Source organism: Corticium candelabrum, chromosome 7, assembly GCF_963422355.1.
Source record: "Corticium candelabrum chromosome 7, ooCorCand1.1, whole genome shotgun sequence".
NCBI classification, from domain to species: Eukaryota; Metazoa; Porifera; class Homoscleromorpha; order Homosclerophorida; family Plakinidae; genus Corticium; species Corticium candelabrum.
In genome coordinates this window covers 6891945-6913897 of record NC_085091.1, presented here as the reverse complement: position 1 = coordinate 6913897, position 21953 = coordinate 6891945, and the positions used below count along the sequence as shown (strand labels likewise).

The 21953-nt window shown below is 41.6% G+C and overlaps 1 protein-coding gene across 1 annotated transcript; it reads right to left on the bottom strand.

Annotated features, from left to right (window-relative positions):
- Nucleotides 1–1047: 1047 nt before the first annotated feature.
- LOC134181791 (uncharacterized) lies at nt 1048–21704 on the bottom strand. Its single transcript, XM_062649058.1, has 26 exons — nt 20126–21704; nt 19204–20067; nt 18902–19138; nt 18166–18797; nt 17131–17247; nt 16999–17068; nt 16868–16942; nt 14994–15116; nt 14894–14937; nt 14758–14834; nt 14631–14699; nt 13526–13632; nt 13328–13455; nt 10938–11392; nt 7515–7580; nt 7385–7448; nt 7247–7324; nt 5882–5950; nt 5678–5827; nt 5468–5542; nt 4095–4195; nt 3972–4038; nt 3590–3694; nt 3444–3527; nt 3162–3282; nt 1048–2503 (listed from the first exon to the last, which is right to left on the bottom strand). The coding sequence occupies exons 1-26, from the start codon at nt 21693–21695 to the stop codon at nt 2202–2204; spliced, it is 5850 nt and encodes a 1949-aa protein (XP_062505042.1). The 5' UTR covers nt 21696–21704; the 3' UTR covers nt 1048–2201.
- Between the last annotated feature and the right edge of the window lie 249 nt (nt 21705–21953).

Sequence of the window (21953 nt, the reverse complement as noted above, 5' to 3'; positions counted from 1 at the left end):
GTGTGTGTGTGTGTGTGTGTGTGTGTGTGTGTGTGTGTGTGTGTGTGTGTGTGTGTGTGTCCGTGTGTGATGTGACGTATTTCAGCCAATATTTTACAGACTACTGGCTTGTCTAGTCACGCTGCATATGCAGCATTTGTTTGTGTTTGTAAACCTCGTCCATGTCATGCATTCAACTCTTGGCGGTTTGAACTCATCAGACAACTACATATTATATAACCACATCATGCATAAATGGTTTTCATAGTTACTGAGTACATACACCATGAGCAGTAGAAGATAGTATATTTCTACAACCGTTGAGTTGATCGAAATTTTGGATCAGTGGCTGGTTCCATTGAACCCTCGATGAGAGCACGTGCTGTACTTGTGGTGTAGGTGGGAACACACAACGGCTGGAAACAAAAGCATGAACACGTTTGGTTAGTGACATGCTCTTGCTGTTTGTTCTGGCAGAAGAGTGACATACAGCTACCTAGAGGTATCATTATTGGACTCAACAGCACAGACAGACAGGCAGACAGATTTGACAAACAGACAGACCAGATACACACAGATAGACAGATTTGACAGACAGACAGACAGAAAAGCAGACAGACAGACAGACAGAAAAGCAGACAGACAGACAGACAGACACAGACAGACAGATTTGACAGACATGACAGACCAGATACACAGACAGACAGACAGATGTCAGCTTTGACTTAGACATTGTCTTGGCACACCCTTGGAGTTCTGATGTATTCCTGAGATCTGCTCATACAGATGGTGCTACTGCTTTGTGACAGCAAGAAAGAAAGAAAATTAGATACAGCTCTGAAACGAAGTAGGTAGTGCCTCTCAAAATAATAAATAATACCTCTCGTCATGGAACATTTCGGCAGACGAGGTTTGGATGGTCTCAAATACAGTATCTACAGCATCTTCTAAATCATTTGTTGATGAGTCAGGAAACGAAACCGAAGCTAATATTTAGACCATTGGAGAAAGATTCTCAGTTCAACTACAGAAATGTAATAGTACACCATCATCAAAAAGATCTCATTGTCTACTGAAGAAGAAAGCCTCAGCAAAGTAGACCAGTTGTTTGCTAGATAAATGACTGCTAGTGTTGGACCAGACTATCTTTTTGGTTTGTTTTCATGTAGTAAGAATTTTATTGTTAGCTTGCTGATGATGGTTATTGTAGTTATCATTGTTCATAATATATGACAGATGGACACACAGACAAACAAACAGATGAACAGTCAAACAGATAGACAGACAGACAAACTGAAAATATATGTATTGACAAACAAACAGATACACAGACAGACAGACAGATATTTTATTCTCATACAGATTCTACTTGTACATATGCTAGGATTTTTTAAATACAAATCAGTCCTTGCAAACAACAAAGTCATTAACTAATGGACTTGACTTTGAATGTCAAAATCAAATAATCTATCTAAATCATCATGATTAGGTGACAGTTTTGAAAGTTTTCTTAAGGATAACTTTGGCATTGCATCTTTGCAGAATTGTAGACAATCTTTTTCTCCAATACGACATGAACATGGAAGCGTTAAAATTGGCTTCTGGATTTGCTGACTGTTGTGGCAAATGCTGCAAGAAATTTTCTGCCTTTGTGACCCACCTCCCAAAATGTTTCACCCATATAAGACTGAATTATGAGACCACACAGGTCCACCTCATATTTAAAGGTTAAAAGATGGTACCCGTATTCATCCAAATCATAACCACAATCACACTTTTAATCCAATTGGTGAAAGGTAGAGCCACTCCCAACCTCAGGTAAGACGCTACAGAAAATTCATTTGTTTTTAGAGCGTGCTAGCAGAAGTGGGGATGACATCCAGACATGCACCAGCCCCTTGTCCTTGCAGGGATGACAGACAGACAGATAGATAGACAGACAGACAAACGAGATAGACACAGACAGGATACGCATACATAGACAGATCAGATCAGATACACAGACAGACAAACAAGACAGAGATACACAGACAGACAGACAGACACAACATTTTATACACGACTGTCTACAGAATGGGAGTGCACACTCCATCACAGATGAAAATCCTAGCCCAAACCCAATTCCATCTGCTTGTAATGAACACGCAAAGCAGTTGGAATGTCACACTAATACAATAAATCATCTCTATACAACAACAGATCACACATGTACAGCCTGAGATTTACTCTTGTTGGAGTACTGCGTCCCAGTCAACTTCACGGCTGAAAATTTCATCCTCCAGCCATTCCTCATAATTCTTCTTGAATTCGTCGCTCAGTGGGATCTCTTCACTCAGCACACTCACGACATTAAAGTTGGACGGTTGATATAATTCGTCGTCAAAGATGTCGCCAGTAAGGAGGTCAACAAATGTGAGACCGACTGGTGGACTGGCATTCGAGTAATGGCGAGAGTTGAATTGCTCTACGCAAGCTCGTAGGGCACATTCCTCTGCTTGGAAATCCCAAGGACGAGCCTCCAGATCTACACAGGAAAACAATAGGTCACATGCCTATTATAATTAATTAATTAATTAATTACCTTATATTACTTCATTACTCTATATTATTGTAGTAGTGTGTTGCCACTATTGTTGTAGTAAAAGCTATTGATATCAATAAAGTTGTTATTTGTTAAAATTTAATTATTTAATTAATATTAATTACCTATTATAATTAATTAATTAATTACTTTTTATTTATTATTGTGTCGTGCTCAACGAGATCAGTCTGATTTTAAGGTCTCATGTAAGCACTGGAGGCAAAACCCTGGTGCTTAGACCATCATGGCTGTCTAGACAGAAGACATAACTTTAATTACCTTTCATTTATTTATTACTTTTTATTTATTAATTATTTTTTATATATTAACTATTTTATATTTATTAATTACTTTTATTAATTAATCACGTATTATAATTAATTAATTAATTAATTTTTATTTATTTATTACTATTATTAATTTAATTAATTAATTACTATAATTTATTAATTTATTACCTATTATAATTAATTAATTAATTATTATAATTATTAATTAATGAATTACCTTTTTAAATAAAACTATTTATTTATTTATATAATTTATTTATCTATTAATTAATAAAGGCTACAGTTGTGGTGTGCAAGCTTGTAGTTCTCACCGTTTCCGAATGCCCAATCGTCACACAAACGATGCCTGACTCTCTGATAAATCGCAGACATTGTTCTCATGTTACTCTTCCTCCAGTTGCGACCCAAATACTTTGCTTGAACCTTCAGCAGCTGACACACACACACATACATACATACACACATAGACACAGACACAGACACAGACACAGACACACACACACACACACACACACACACACACACACACACACACACACACACACACTGACACACTAACGCAACCACATCCACACAACGATCCAACAATTTACCTTCAAAATGTACAGTTGGATGAGATGGTGACGAACTTTGAGAGCTCGCTTCAGAATTGGTGCAGACTTGAACACTACCAACATCTTGTAAGAAAAGCAAATAAATCATATGGATATTGGTTCATGGCTAGCCATTCAAGATATACCATCGTTCTCGAGTGTTTCCACTTCACCAATTTCTGTAGGACCCTCAACAGATTAATGGATGAGAACATATTACGCCAGCACACCTCCTTGTCATCACCAGTTTCCTGTATATCGACATTATCACGTTCACATCGTGTGTGTGTGTGTGTGTGGTGTGTGCAAGTATGTGTGTGTGTGTGTGCACGCAAGTGTGTGTGTGGTGTGTGCAAGTGTGTGTGTGTGTGTGTGTGCACGCGAGTGTGTGTGTGGTGTGTGCAAGTGTGTGTGTGTGTGTGTGTGTGTGTGTGTGTGTGTGTGTGTGTGTGTGTGTGTGTGTGTGTGTGTGTGTGTGTGTGTGTGTGTGTAAATATTCTGCAGCAACAAGTTCGTATTCAAACCAACCAGTCCTTCCTCGGTTAATTCGGGCGATGGACAGAGCAGACATTTTGGAAATCCAAGAGCTGGAATGCTGTGAATACAAAAGTGATAGGGAATCCAATATGGAGGATTAGAGGGATGGGAAACCTGTTCTTTGCTGCGATGAATATCGGGACGTTTTGATTGAAGAGTTTGAGCACAAGTGGGATGCAGTTGGCAAATACGAGATGTTGACTCATGAACTCAAACTAGAAAAGGTTTAATTGTGAAATCAATTGTGATGAGACAATTAAACTCATACATAAGGCACACACACACACACACACACACACACACACACACACACACACACACACACACACACACAGACAAATGTACACATAGACAAACAGACAGACAGAGAGACAGACAGACAGATAAATGTTTCAAATATATGTATTGGACAGACAGACAGACATACAGACAGACAGACAGACAGAGAGACAGACATGCACATGCACAGACATACACACAAACAAATACACACACACGTGCAGACAAACAGAGAGACAAACTGACAGACACACAGACAAACAAATGGACACACATGTAGACAGACAGACAAAAAGACAGACAAACAGACAGAGAGACAGACAGACATGTCATCAGATTACATGCAAAACAGGGGTGGTCCTGTGTGGTCACATGACTTGATCATGTCTGTGTGGTCAGAGTGTCTAAACGATCTCAAAATTCAACACAAAAAAAGAGACAAAAGATAGATATGCTACATCTGACAGCCGCCCAGTCGTTGTTTTTGATACTGGTATTGGTTCCAATGTGGAGTTAGATATAGCACTTGCTCATCCATGGAGTTCGGACATGTTTCCAACATCAGCCACTATAGAGGAAGCAGCCACTGCTAGAAGGGAAGACAGGAAGTTGGTTCGCTATGAGAAAGAAAAATATCTTGGTGGGTTGTCTGTGAGAGTGGTTCCACTAGTCTTGGAACATTTTGGAAGATGGGGTAAGAAGGCAGAGACCTATTTAGATGACTTGTCAAAACGATCAAAGGATGACTTTGGAAAATCAAACAGGGCAGAGTTTAAAGACTATTGGCGTCAAAGAATTGCCATTCAATTGCAACGTTGCAATGCCAATGTGCTTCTGAAGAAGATCAGTAATGCCTTGTCAGGACAGGCCAAGTGCCCAGACTCGTAGATGGTTTATAGAAAATGGATCACATGATCCCTTTTAACCAATTAGTAGTTAACTATATATTGTATTTAGTTGTTAGTTGTTTTCTCTTGCTTTTACTGTCATGGGACAAACGTAGTTAGCCATTTGCTATTGTATCCTAATTCAAATGTGAAAAATATAGACAGACAGACAGACGGACAAATGCACACACAGACAGACAAACAAATGCACACAGACAGACAGATAGACAAACAAATGCACACACAAACACACAGACAGACAGACAGACAGACAGACCGACAAACAAATGCATACATACGCACACGCACACACAAACACACCTGATAGACGTGGTTTAGTTTGAAATGTTTGAGCAATAGCAGCAGTATTGCAGTGATCGACTTCATTATAATCTCCTACAAAACGATCATCAACACACAAGCATACCACCACCAACACACACACACACACACACACACACACACACACACACAAACACACACACACACACACACACACACACACACACACACACACACACCACACCTGACCTTGTGCCTATTGACATCGATTCCCTGTTGCATCGATTGCAGCACGGACGACGGTGCCTCTTCACCCAACACATCCACCAAAATGTTCAATGACTCAGACTTGGCCTTTGCTGTTGGTGCAGCAGCAAGAAGGATTTTTAGCAATGCAATCTAAAAGTGATAAGATATTGATATCAAGACAAATAGTAGGTAAGTAGTGCAGACCATGTACTGAGGTAGAGATGGAAGTAATGCACGATAGAGATCTTCTGTGGGATTGTTAGGTCGTTCTTGCTATAGAGCAATAACACGGTGAAGTTGAAATCACTTGGTTGTTATTGTTATGTATACACACGCATTGTGTGTATGCATGCGTGCACACGCACACACACACACACACACACACACACACACACACACACACACACAGTATGACACAGACAAACAAACAAACAGACAGACTACAAAATACACATGGACAGACAACTACACAGACACACACACACACACACACACACACACACACACACACACACACACACACACAAACAGACAAACTGACAGACAGACAGACATATACACATACACATGGTCAGACAAACTGACAGACAGACAGACACATGGACAGATAATAGACAGACACACACACGTACACATGGACAGACAACTGAAAGACAGACAGACAGACAGACAGACATACACATGGTCAGAAAAACTGACGGACAGACAGAGACATGGACAGATAAACATACAGACACATACTGATACACATGGACAGACAGATACTAACAGACAAACATGTACACATACAAATGAACAGATAAATAGACAAACAGACAGAGAGACACAGACATACACACCACACATAAACATGGACAGACAAACTGACTGACAGACAGACAGACAAGACACACATACACACATAAACATGGACAAACAAACTGAATGACAGACAGACAAGAAACACATACACACATAAATATGGACATACAAACTGACTGACAGACAAACAGACACACAGACACACATACACATGGACAGACAAACTGACTGACAGACAGACAGACAAGACACACATACACACATAAACATGGACAGACAAACCGACAGACAGACAGACAAAAACACATACACATATAAACATGGACAGACAAACTGACTGACAGACAAACAGACACACAGACACACATAAACATGGACAGACAAACTGACTGACAGACAGACAGTCACACATACACACATAAACATGGACAGACAAACTGACTAACAGACACAAGTACACACAAACATGGACACACAACTGACTGCCAGACAGACAAGAAAAACATACACACATAAACATGGACAGACAAACTGACTAACAGACAGACATGGACAGATAAAATAGACAAACAGACAGACAGACAGACACACGCACATGGACAGACAAATAGACAAACAAACAGACAGACAGACAGACAGACAGACAGACAGACAGACACACACACACACACACACACACACACACACACACACACACTCACTGGCACTACGATTCCTTCACTCTATGCATTTCACCTAATACAACTCAACGTAACAATCGTTTCCTACCATTTTAACTGTCGACGGTTTCCTATTGAACACGTCTTCTTCCTTGACCTGCACGTCAGCCAAAGAAGTATACACATGCTACAACAGAAAACCTCACTTACTCAAAATACAAGTCAACCACACACAATCAGATCTCACAGATTGTAAAACAGCAACGCCCTCGTGGATCGGATTCGGTAATCCAGCCAACGTTGAGTGATCACTAGAAACAGACACAGTCAGGCAATCAACATAACTTGTATATTGGATCACGTCGGCTATGACTCACTCTCCGAGCTCCAAACCGACAAATTTGCTTCTCGTCAATTCAATGTAGCTGTTGATGTCTTTTCGTCTACACAACATTGGATGAGTCCGAATTCGCATTCAAACATTCCATTAAAATTAATATTATGATCAATAATAATTATGTTAATTAGTCTCACAAAAACTGCAATCAGGAAATGCCATATTTCCTCAAATAGTATGGGGCTCATATTAACCAACTAGCACCCAGAGCTCTTATTTATTTAAAGAACAAGCAAGCACCTGGGGCTCTAATATATTTAAAAAACATAATAAGCAGCTAGGGCTCTTATGTATTTCAAGAAAACAACAAGTATTCGGGGCTCTTGTATATTTGAAGAGCAAACAAGCACTTAAGGCTCTTATTTAAACAACAAACAAGCATGTGGGCTCTTATTGATTAAAAAGAATATAATAACAGAGTTCAAAAAATCCGGTCGCGAAGTCACCATATGGCGACCACTTCTAGATGGCTGGCGACTAAACAAACCGTGTGGTCGCCAATTTGGTGAATAAAAATATTGGTAGTTTCTAGTCTTTCGTGGCAGCGGCTCTTGGATGTGAACCACCTGCTCAGCAGAGGATTTGCATTCCGCTTTCTACTTCTACCATTTAGTGGCACGTATGCCGCCTACTTAGATCCTTCGTACATATCGTGTAACAACGTATCACCTAGCAATCTATTGCGAGTCATTGCTATTCTCTGGTACACCATCATTTTTACGGACTCTAGTGTCTGTACCGATCTGATTGGTCTCTGCCATCAGCTCCAGACAAATCCAACTAAAGACCCGCAGGCGCGTATAATTTTTCAAATAATTGTGGTCACTCCTATCCTTCATAGACTACACCAACAAATCCAAGTCAACAGCTCTATCATCGACGAGACGCCCCCGTTGCGCAGCAGCTTCTCCCGAATGAAGCATGAAATTCGCAGCCAATCTTAGTTGAAGGTGCCGGCAACTGCCTATTTAGATCCTCTTCTATGCTGTTCAAAGAATCTGACCATCTTGAATTGAGACAACTAAACACTATTATGCAGATGTTTGCAAACGGTGGGCGTAGGAAGTGGCAAAACAAACAGCTTTTTCCCAGCAAGCTGCCTGAGTGTCTTTCTATCAGTATAGGTTATAGACTGCTGGCGAGTATAGTATAAACAAAATACACCCCGCTCCGCCTATGAGTTGGCACGAGGGCGAAGGCCGAGTGCTAACAAGCTGAGCGCAGCGGGGTGTATTCGTTTATACATTTGCCAGAAGGTCTATAACCGGCTTGTAGCACCCAGCTGAGGTGTTGATATCTTCTAGGCACGGAAGTTCAAATCAGTTGTGTAGCAAAATGTTCTGAAATCGACTTGGGCATTGAAACAGCAGAATTGCCAGTTAGTGATTTTTGGAAGCTAGTAAACTGCTAGACGTTGATATTGTTTCTGATCAGCAGTCTTCTGAATCTCGTTTCCAATTTCACCAGTAGTTTTCATAAGTTTCTTGATTTGTGTGTTCCCCCTAACCCCACAATAGCTACTGCATGTGCGGCTAGAGTGTTCAATGCATGGAAGAAATGGAGAAACAAGCAGCCAACTGAAGAGGGAGCACTCGGGCGGTACGTGCATGATCTGCATATTACGAACAACAGAGAAATGAACTACTGGCTTGCAAGGTTTGTGCATAAGTTCGGAGACAAGATGGAAAGCCGTATCCACCTTCTACCATCTAGCTGGTTTACAGCTCTGCGCACGCGAGTATCTTTCTATAGCTGGACGCCTAACCATGGTTAATTTTTTTCAGAAGGATGACTCTAAGTTTAGTTTGCTCAGGTCAGCACTTGCTACACGCATGAAAGAACTTATTATGATTTCCATACGCATCCGTAGACCCACGTATTGTTTGTTCTGGCTGACAGATATGTTTCAGTAGCCTAATTGCTATGTTCACAAACAATTCACATCTTGATAAACCAGTAGCCCCAGGCAGTTATACAGCCCAATTTATTGACCAGTCAATAGGTAGCGGAAGTGGGATATGTCACTTATTGTAAGCGAATACTGGACACTGATTGGCACAGACAAAGCTAGGGTGCTACAAAAAAAAAAACTAGACCAAGGTGTACGTCCAGAAGCTTATACGTCTCCTAGTGCTACTAAGAAAGGTTGTTCAGACAAAAGTTTCTGCATGTGAAATCTAGGTGTTGAATGAAGCCACACCTTTCAGAGATTAACACAGCTAGCCATAGGAAACCACGAGGGGTGTGGAGTTTTCCCTCGAGAGTTACCGGATGTCCTGTTCTCAGCAAATCAGTAGTGGCACTGAGTCATATAGAGAATTTAATCAAAAAACGCTCAGAGAATGCTCATGCCTTATTGATGGATAGCCAGGATGTGGATGTGATGACAAACCACATAATCATGTTATTAACATTACAAAACCACACAACCACATTTTGTTTGGTTGTAGCTATACAATCAGTGGAAAGTTTCTATAAAATCTGAATACTCATACTATTACATAAAAAGAACCCCAAGTACCACACTGTAGATTGAGGTGTTTACTAGCCAATGTTCATCCAACATTACTGCAAATTCCTAGTTAGGTCTTAATTTAACGTCAAACATGATAACCTGGGAAAGGGTCTCAACAGTGATATTAATGACTTGTTTACTTCTGGAATCTCTGACTTAGAAACTAATGAAAGTTTGGCGACCAACCGTTCCTCTAGATGGCCAAACTGGCAACCAGATTCAAACACATTTTTCGAACCCTGAATAAGCACCTAGGGATCCTATTTATTCGAAGAAAACAAACAAGCACCTGGGGCTCTTAATTATTAAAAATAACATAATCAGCACCTGGGGTTATTATTGATTTAGAGAATATATAAGCACCTGAGATTCTTATTTATTTGACAAACAAACACACTTTATTGCAAACAAGACAAATAAGCACTCAGGCTCTTATTAATCACAAAACAAATAAACGACTAGGGCTCATACATTTCAACGTAAATGCCCAAAGTTTCTTTTTTACGACAAAAAGCCAAATAACTGCCTGTACCTTTTTATTTATTACAAAACCCCAAATAAACGCCTGTGGCTTTTATTTATTTCAAAATCCAAAATGAACACCCTGGGCTTTTATTTCTTGTGTATTTTTATATATTTATTATTTTATCACTATTACGTGTTGTAATGAACAGGTTGGCAAACTCACTACCAACACTGCCAAACTGATTCGTTTTGTACTACGCTGTGTGCCGAAAAATGTAACAATATTTTGCAAACGACGGCAACAGTAGCTGTACTGTCCATTGCATCAAATCAATCAAAATTAATTTACCACACACACACACACCACGTGCACGCACGCATGCACACACACACACACACACACACACACACCATCATACACACCTGACTTTGGGTGGTAATCCCGGCAGTTCCCGTCTCGGCTTCGAACGTCGAAGTTCCTCAAACGTGCCGCTTTCCAGTCTCAGCCGTCGCTCGCCACCCGACCTACGATCCCCACCCAGCGGTGGAGGAGAATTGTTGCCACCGAGCTTCATCTCAGACATCTGCTCATCATCAACGTCAGACATCGAGCCAATCACAGTGCTGGTCTCTGACCCACTGGAGTCACTCTCTGATTCGAGATCAGAAGTGATATCAGAACTGTATGTTGAAGTGTCGTCGTCAAAGTCTTCACTGTTTCTTGCGTCTTCACTGTCGTTTACGAGTTCGTTGCTATAGAATCGAAGGGAGCCTTTCCGATGTACGTGATTGATCCATGTGCGTGTTGGTGGGAGACCGACTGCTTCGCGGGCATTTTCTTTCATTTTGCAAAGTTGTTCGAACCCTCCCAGACATAACTAGGTCGAGAAATAAAACAGAATGTCAAATGTCAAATATGGTGGACTAACATGGAGAACAAAGAAAACAGACAAGTGCAGCATGTAGAGAGAGAGGTGGGCAAACACATAAATAGGCTGGAAGGCTAGCATACTGACAACATGACAAACAAATAGACAGACAGACAAGCGAACACATGTGTGTACGTCAGTGTCCTTGTCAGAATTTGTCTCAATAAACAAAGCAAATTAAGTTATGACATCACACATCAATGATTACGTCACTTCCGGTTTGCTAGTTTTACACACACTACAGAGTACAACTAAACAATGCTTGTTCTTGGTTCACTCCTGCTATCTCCGCTTCCCGCCCTGCAATAATTGTTAAATTTCATGCATCAACCGAGTATTTCACTACCCCAACCGGTTAAATGCCAGTACGGCTGATACTGGAGAGAACACTGTACAACATCAACATCTCTCATACTTGAGATTCAATGATGAACATCAATCAAGAATGTTTGCCGTACGTACATACAATGATACATACATACAGTACATGCACGCGTGCACGTGCACACACACACACACACACACACACACACACACACACACACACACACAAACAGACAGACAGACAGTATTTAGTTGCTTTGCTTAAATGATGTATAATAGTTCAATGTTTGAAAATATGTATTCAGACAGACAGACAGACAGACAGACAGACAGACAGACAGACAGACAGACACACACATACGGACACAGACAGAGACAGACACACAGACAGACACACAGACTGACAGAGAGACAGACACACGAACACAGACAGACAGACAGACAGACAGACAGACAGATACACACACACACACACACACACACACACACACACACACACACACACACACACACACACACACACACACACACACGTACACAAACACACACACACACACACACACACACACACACACACACACACACACACACACACACGTACACACGTACACAGACAGACAGACACGAATGAATCAAATGCATCTTTATGGTCAGATTGTCCTAAAAGTCTACACATACACCACTGTAGAGAGCCACGCCATCACTATACAAACACAGAGGATAGGCCGGAAATTGTTGTTTTTAACACACAATCAAGGTCTACCATCGACTTAGATACATCTCTCGCCCATCCCTGGAGCACTGAAACCTTTCCCAACTCCACATACCCCAATGGGGCAGCTTCTCTGAGGCGTGAAGAAAAAATGGAAGAAGTACAATTCAGAAGAGACCAGGCGGATGTCTCTGTGAGACTGATACCCTTGTCTTTGAGCACTTTGAAAGATGGGGAGTAAAAGAGTTTCAATATCTGCAACATCTATCTCGCAGTTCAGTCAATGTTGAGGGCAAACTAAATGCCACAGAATTCTTGGACTATTGGAGGAAGAGATTTGCCGTCCAACTCCAAAAATGCAATAGCAAGACCCTTACAAAGAAGTTCTCATCTCTCCTCAACGAATACAGCTGCAGCTCTCAGTGGACAGTCATAAATATTTAGAAACCGGGACTATAAGTCCCTTTCGTCTAGTCATAATTTGTATGTGTATTTAGTGCGTATATAGTGTGCATTGTAGTTTTCACCATTTTTCATGTATGTACTAGATGTAATGGACACGTAGATTAGCTATTGCTTTGGTGCTATAGTTCATTTATGAAAAATACATGTATTGACAGACAGACAGACAGACAGACGAACGAACAAACGGACAGGCAGACAGACAGACAGACAGACAGACAGACAGACAGACAGACAGAAACACACACAAACAGACAGACAGACAGACAGACAAAACAGGCAAGCACACAATACCAAAAACTTGTACTTCACACATCTCATCACGTTCCTTACCAAAATTGGATAAAACTCAATACATAAGAGGGCACGTGACACTTCGTACTCACCAATATGGTTTTCCACAAGAGCAAGAGAAGTTTCTTGATTGGATAATGAGGCATCGAGCCACTGCAGAATTTGAGAACCAAATCAAACAAGATGGCAGCCAAGCTCTCGGACTGACACACAGGCTGGCCTAATGACAACACACACATACACAGTGGCTCATGTACAGTACAATACAACCAATCGCCATACAGACTAACCCAAGTCTTTAATAAAATCGTCCCTCAGTTCGTGTTCACTGTCTGTCATGTCGCGTGGTTCTTGTCGCATGCCCTCCAAGAGATGATAAAGAAGACCGAGACACAAGCTACACAGCAAACAATAACAAACAATAACAATCAAAAACAAATAATAACAAATAATAACAAACAATAACAACTGATAACCAACAATAACAAACAACAACTAATTATAACAAATAAATACCAAATGATAACAAATAATACCAAATGATAACAAATAATAACAAAAGATAACAAACAATAACAAATGATAGCAAACAATAAACACACACACACACACACACACACACACACACACACACACACACACACACACACACATGCATGCACGCACACGCGCACACACAGACAGACAGACAGACACACATTATCATTTTTGTTATTATTTCTGTCGTTTCTTATTGTTTGTGTGTGTGTGTGTGTGTGTGTGTGTGTGTGTGTGTGTGTGTGTGTGTGTGTGTGTGTGTGTGTGTGTGTGTGTGTGTGTGTGTGTGTGTGTGTGTGTGTGTGTGTGTGTATGTGTAGATATAGACACCATATAAAAGACTGATAAAAAACAATAACAAACAATAACAAACCATAACAAACAATAACAAACACTAATAACATTACAATAATGCTTTCTTGAAAGTCGTTGATATCTACTGAGCATGTTGGTCATATCCTGCCGGTGCACGTAATAATAACCAACATGCCAGTTACTCAATTTATTACACAAAAACATATACCTCTCTGGGACTCACCTGCCAAGTTGTTGAGCACCCAGTTGAGCATAAAAGCCCCACATGCCCTATTGAGAGGGTGATAACGACAAAGCAACCACAAAACTTATTTCTTGCAAATATATTAATTTTGTGATTAGGTGGCCATAAGGATAACATTATTGATACCAATGACCAACAAAATCAATAAAATCCTGTGCACTTGCAGGTGTGTCACAAAAGACAAAGCCAATCCGCACGTAAACATTCAGGTAAACAAATACTACATGCAAAACCTTGCATGCTATTCATTCAACCAAATTGATTAATTTTGAAAATACAATTTACTGCAAGCATTTTACCGTAGATTTTCGTTGTCTGCAATAGTGATAGATGCCTTGGTAATCGCATTCCCAGCTGCATCCATATCACTAATACAACACAAAATATCAAAATCTGTGACTGTGACCAGCATGCGATCGAACAAACTTTGCTTCACATATAAGAAGTTGGACGAGTTGAGGATATCCGCCGTTCTTGTAGACAATGAAACTAAAGTGACGAGACTGAGCAAATGGAATTTTGTGTTAAAGTAAATTTTCCGGCAAGAGGTAATACGATTTACCATTCTCTGCTGTTCTTCAAATGTTGTGCAATGAAAAAACATTCCTGTTAATTAAATATTTATAAGTAAATTAAATTATTAGGAGACTGTGTGGAGGCACCTTGCATGAGGTAGAGAAGTGATCGTGCAGCCTGTACTCGACGTGATTCGTCTGTGAGCTCGAGTCTGTCTAACAGGGATTGAACATAACATTCCTTCCAGCTGTCGTCTCCATCACTAACTGCTATAATGGTAAAAGTTTTATATTGATGTGTGATGATGTTCAAGAGATATTGCGTTTACAGACAGACAGACAGACAGACAGACAGACAGACAGACTGACTGACAGACTGACAGACAGACAGAAGAGGGACAGACAGACAGACAGACAGACAGGTAAACAGATAGACAGGCAGGCAGACAGAGAGACAGACAGAAAGATAGACAGACAGATAAACACAGTGGTTTATTCCAGACAGACAGACAGATAGACAGACAGATGGACAGACAAACAAACAAACAGACAGAAAAAGAAAGACAGACTGACTGACAGACATACAGACAGACAGAAAGGCAGACACATAGACAGACAGAAAGGCAGACACATAGACAGACAGACAGATAGACAGACAGAGACAGACAGACAGAGACAGACCGAAAGACAGACACACAAACAGACAAACAGACAGACACACAGCCAGACAAAGAAACACACATAGACAGGCAGACAGACAGACAGAAAAACAAATAGACAAACAGACAAACAAAGGGACAGACACACAGACAAACAGACAAACACCTCTAAAAGTACGACAACCTCACTCTGCCATTCTATGCAAGTTGCAAAAATCGTTGTTACGTAGAACTTCACATGCACCGACATGCCCAAACAACTAAACTACAGACTACAATAGATATAGATAAACTAGAGATAAAATAAATTCCGTTACTGTGGTCATAGCCTCCAGGATGACAATCATGTGTATATTGTTACTGTGGAACAAGAAATGTCTACCATTCTGAAACCAATAGAGATGTGGTGCTATACTCATGTATGCCATATAACCAACAAAAGCATCTTACGAATCTACAGAGGGGCACATGGAGCATTTTATGGGTCCGTTGTTTTAGTGCTCTAGTGGACCTCCAAGTCAGTTTAACATGCTCTATTGTAATGAATCTATTAGTTATCAAGTCTATTGGAAGGCATTGGTAAATATGCACAGTATGCGTGTAATAACGATATACTCTGCACGTTATGCACCAAGAGTCTTGGGAGTCTAAATCTGTATCTCGAATGTGGGACCCAAGCCAGCACTTTGCAGGTACAGTTTTGTGTATACAGTTGGTGCAAATATTGCATGCAGATTCACTGCTGAGGCAAATCCAGGATGAGCACATGATCTCCCCCTGGCAGTAGAGATTACATTGCCAAATAAAAACCCTGGAAATTGCTGCAGCCAGACATTCATTGCAGGATGATTTCGAAGATTCAAGTGTAGACAGTGATGAATAGGACAAAATCGAGGTGGTTGGGTATACGAGTAATGTAATGTTCTAATAACGAACCATAGAGTGTCTAAAAATTACAATTTATTTTATACATTGAAAAAACTATTTAGACTACAAGTTTGTGCCTCCAGCATAAGCACCTCTGGATCCACCCTTGACTGATTGGTCGTATACATGCAGAGGTATATACTGTACAAGCAGACCTCCGGCTGAAATGGGTCGGTTCGTTCTTGCCCCCCTCTCACCCCCCTAAGTACAAGCATGCCACAATGCACATATAGTCAGAGCACTCTCCTCTCGCTACCCTTTTACCATAACCAATCACTGCACCCACTCATGCGTACCACAAGTCATTCACTACACTCTCCACTCAACAACACACACACCAAAGCACAAACCAAATGAAGCAACACACCAAGTCATCGACACTCAAACTCCCCGTTCCCGAACGCACATCCACAACCAACACAAACGCATCCCCACCCTGTCCTTTCCTCTCTTTAACAAAGCAGAGATGATTCTTCTGAAAGTCTTCCTCCTCACTGTAACTGTAGAGTTCTAACAAACAAATCACGTGACCATCAACTACAGTCCAGATCTGGAACAAATAGAACCGGCTATCTCTGTCTCGTCTGTGTCTGTATCTCCGTATGTGAAGTCGAGGTCGGGCTCGTCGAACGGAAGCTGTGAAAAATCGATTTTCATCACACGTTGACGTGTTGGGGAGAGGAAATGTGGAGGCTTACTTCGGGTTCTCTCCTCTGACGTCTGAATATCTGGTTGAGCTTCGACAAACCACCTGACCGTCTCTGCACGTCTTCGTCCATCTCTCTGCTGATACAGTATAATGCAGAGACTACAGGCTAGCGCGTTAGCTTGGGTAAATACGCTTGGCGCTAATTAGTACGCACGGCGCTAATACACAACAAATGGTGCTTTACGCGCAATGCTAGCGATCGATCAGGCAAAGTGTACCCACACGTACTGGGTTGATCACTATCATGCAGCCATATACTATAGAAAGCTTACCGTACGAGCGCGCTAGTAGCCTACGAATCGACATACCATCTAAACTAGGTAACTATACTGTAGATGAACTACTGTCAGCTTTCAGTTGGGAAGCGCTTTGAAGCCTACCTGATGTTGCTAACTAAACTCTCTATTTCTAGACCTACTCTACGGAAAGAGCCTAGATTTTCTGTGAACAATTTCTAGTGAAGTGCGAAAATTCAAATATTTTCCTTCCAAAATTTCTTTGCATTTGTTGATCGACAAGTTGGGGATAGTCCTGCTGCCCCCAGCACCGCCGTCACTGATTTTAGTAGTGTTATCTTACGCATACGCTTTCAAACGTTAGTATGCGGTTGCACATCTAGACTACATTGTAGTGCTCTGCTTGTAGTGGTGAATCTGGGGTTTCTCAAACAGGAACGCGCGCTAGGCTGTTGACGTTAAAAACGCCAAAAAGCAGAATTGATGATTAATTACTAATAACAAAAGCAACGAAGCACCTTTGAAAACATACATCAGTGTAGAAAATATCTGCGCATGCGCATATACCTATCAAGCTTTTTTAATGACTACTTTAGGGTTCCGATAATGGGGGCCACCTGCTGCACCACACCCTCTATCTAGATCCACCACTGTATATTTACACTTGCGTTCAGCAAAAATATTTTATTTAAATACTTGCAATGCATAATAATATGCTACAAACACTATAACTACTCTCCAGTAGTACAACTGCATACTTACATGTCACACTGATTTCAATCTCAAACAGCTAACGAAGAGTATGTAATCAAATACGACGGATACGAATGCAAGTTATCAAATATGACGTAAACTCTCGATCCGCGCGTTACTCCACTCAACGAATCATACCTATAATGACACACATCCCATTTTCCCTGAGCGTTTAGAACTACATCGCCTCGGAAGTCGGGCCGCGTTCGCAACTGATTTGTCGGCGCGTCATCGAAACAAAGGCCCGTCAAGACGGTCGCTAAAAACATCTGTCTGCAGTTGTCGGGGGGCCCCATCGCAAACGAGTAGGTGTGTGAATACGACGCTTTTTCCGCGAAGTAGATCGCTTTGCCCCACATGCCCTGACGAGCGAACTTGACATCAAACCCGTTGTCACTTCTGTAAATCTCCAACGGATTTGTCGCTCTTGTGCCGTGAAAGAGATGTTTCTCATTGACTTTTCCTTCGTTCTTGATTTTCATTCTTTCTCTGGCGAGTTGGTACTCGTGGTGGAGATAGCAACGTTGAATTCGCTCGATTCGTCTGATTTTGTGGCCTGTCATGCTTGCTTCAAACTGTTCTTCTATACGTCGGTACTCGTCGGTGTTTATGACGACTGGAGAGAGATAAAAATCGTCGCTTTGTGTTTTCCAAGAATATGGGTAGTCTAGATAGTATATTTGAAGTAACATTAGACACACGCACACGCGCGCACACGCACGCACGCACGCACGCACACACACACACACACACACACACACACACACACACCTGTAATAGACATCTCTTCTCTCTTCAGTTTTCTCAGTTTTCCTGTGTCTAGATTCCTTTGTGTCATATTGGCCATTACTCGCAGATCAAATTCGTAATGCCAATTTTGGCCGACGGGAAGTATGACTGTTCCCGTTCGTTCTGTGTAAACCTCTTCCAATTGAACTGCCGTAAAGTCATCGTAACTTTGCCATTGATGATGGTCGTCTTGCCACTGCCAACAGGCCATGTGACTCTCTAATATATAAATAGTCACTTATTAATAACAAGAACGGACGTGTCTACCAACATTGACATCTTACTTTTCAGTTGTCCCTTTATTGTAACGATTTCAACCTCCAACTCTTGAGTTTGTCTCATCAGTCCGTCGTTTTCAGCTTTTTGCATACGGGATTGACCGAATAAATATTCCATACTTTTCTGTAATCTTGCCAATTCTTGTTTCTTTGCCTCCATCTCAGACAACAGCTGACGTTTGTCTTTTGCATGATCTTGCTTTAAGTCTCTGACTTCCATACGATGTGTTTCTAAATCAGCTTTTCTCTCATTTTTCTCCCGTTCCAGTGACGCTTCAAGTGTTCTACGTTTATGGTTCGATTGTGAAAGATTCATTTCAGTAAATCTAATCCTTTCGTTCAATGATCTTATTTCTTGATCGTGTGTTTTCTGAAGTGTTGTAATTTGTTCTTGTAAACGTTCTTCTCTTACTTTATTCTTTTCCATCTCGTCTTTTGAATTCTGCCTCTGAGCTGTTATGATGGCTTGAGCTCGCTGTTTGTTCGCATAGAGCGTTTCCCTCAGTATATCGCAGGTTCTAATAAGACTGTGCTTATCTTCTTGAAGACGTTGTACGTTCTCCGTGAGAACTTGAATTTCTCTTTGACATGCTGCATAAAGTTGTGAGAGGCGCTCTCTTTCTTGAGCGGCATCGACAAGTTGAGACTCTAATTCAGCACTCTCTCTTGTAAGAACAATTATCTTGTCCTCGGAAATGCCTAGATTCTCTTTCAGCTCGTTTTTTTTAACCTCGTACTTATCCACCCACTCTTGCTTCTCTAGTTTTAGTTTAATTTGATTTTCTTCTCTCTCTTGCGACAACATTCTAGCTCTCTCTACTGCTGCTTGATGCTGAGCGACCGCTTCGAAGTCTTTCTGCTGCAGTAAATCTAAACAATTGTGTGTGAGTAAGCAGATATATTCCTAAAACCCTTGCACAGATATTACCTTCTGATGTCTTCGTGATTGTGGATTGGAACTCGTTTATACAAGTCGTACCGAATTGCTCCAGTTCCGTTCTCACTCGGGATGTGTTTTCGTCTTCAATCCACGAACAATTCTGTGTGATGAGATCTTCTTCTGATGCAACACTGTCGTCAAGGTCAACGTGGGAGCTGCCCGTCTGGAACTGCTTGGACACTCGACGAACTACTCGATCTTTAGCTTCCAACAGCTCGCTCTGAATCTGCTCCTTCGAAACCGTGCGATTGCTCGAAAGAGCTTGCTGCTGTTGACTCTCGAAAAGCTTAACGGCTGTTTCGTTTACTGACGTCCTGAGGTCGTCGTCAGCAATCATAGAAATAGAATCATTCAGTAAGTCTCTCAGCCTCTCAGCTTCTGATGAAAACTCTTCCTTCAATTGCAACTCTGGTATCGGAAATCTGTCTCTGAGATCCTGAGAGAATTCTAGAAGGTGTTCTTGAAACGTGATGATTGCGTCTTTAGCCGCCACTTTCTGATGGGCAGACCAAGGAGATGACGATTGAGGAGAGAGAGAAGAATCTCTCAGACACCGAGACAGCATTTCGCCAACTTCTCCGCAAGAGATGGGCTCAGATTTCTGCGACAACTGCATCACTAATGCTGCTCGAAGTTTGTCAACTTGCTTTTTGAAAACACCCGACTTTCCATCCGGGACGTCGCCTCTCTGATTGCTCGGTCTGACCATACACCAAACTTTGACTCCACTAAACAACTGGTTGATCATTTTTCGTATATGATTTCTCTCCTTGGCTGCGCAGTCATGGTCTTCCAACTCTGGCAGAAGAAGCCGTTCACCCAGCACCACGTGATCGTCCGCTGACGTCCCATCGATGTCTCTCAAAATAATATGAAGGTAACCGAGACGTCCGTGTTGCCTCTCTCTATCCCGCATCATTGCCGTAAATGTCCTAAGAAGTAACCCAAGCTGTTGAAGGATGGCATCCTTCTGGACGCCTCCTAGCCAGTTGAAAATGGCCACTCGGCTCAGACTGACAAGCGACGCCACCACTCGAGCATCATCAGCCACACCACGATCCTTCCCGAGACCTTCCGTATCAACAAAGGCAACCAGGAAGTCACGTGACTGGGACTGCGATCTCCTCGAGCGTTTGCCTAGCGGTAGATCGTCAATGTAAAAAGGAAATCCTACGTCTATTCCTTGCGTCCCAGGTGACAGAATTTCGTCTTGCTCTGCGAAGAGTCGTGATCCTCGTAGCTGATTGAGCAGAAACGACTTTCCTTGCCTTGCCGGTCCAAAAATAGACACAAGTTTGCATTCCTTCTCCTTCCGACACTGCAAGTCCGTCAATCCCTTGATGACCAAATTTTCTATGTAGATATAGTCGTCGTCGGTCGCTGGAAATTCGTCGACGTCTTGAATCGAGCTGGCGGCGTCGTCGACGTCTTCACGTGACGAGAGGAGTAAAGGCGTGGCCTCGACTCGAACTCTTCCTACTGCCAAGGAGCGAGACTTTGCGGCCAAAAATATTGCAAACATAATGGCGACCACGCAGAGTACCACGTAAAGAAACATTTCTAGTATTACTCTTGTCTTTTCCTGGTTGGCGTATTGATATCAACCAAAAATTACTCGAGGGGAAGTGACTGTGGGAGTGACGTTAACCGTAAATTAGCGACAGAGAGCTCAAGAGTCGACGTACCCTAAAAGTAACAACGAAAGTTTTTGTAACGGCGAGGTAACGTTCTGACCTGCTGTTGAGCACATTACTCACTCAAACCACATCACGTGATTTTCTCATCTAACTAGACGTGCTGCCATTTCCGAGTAGCA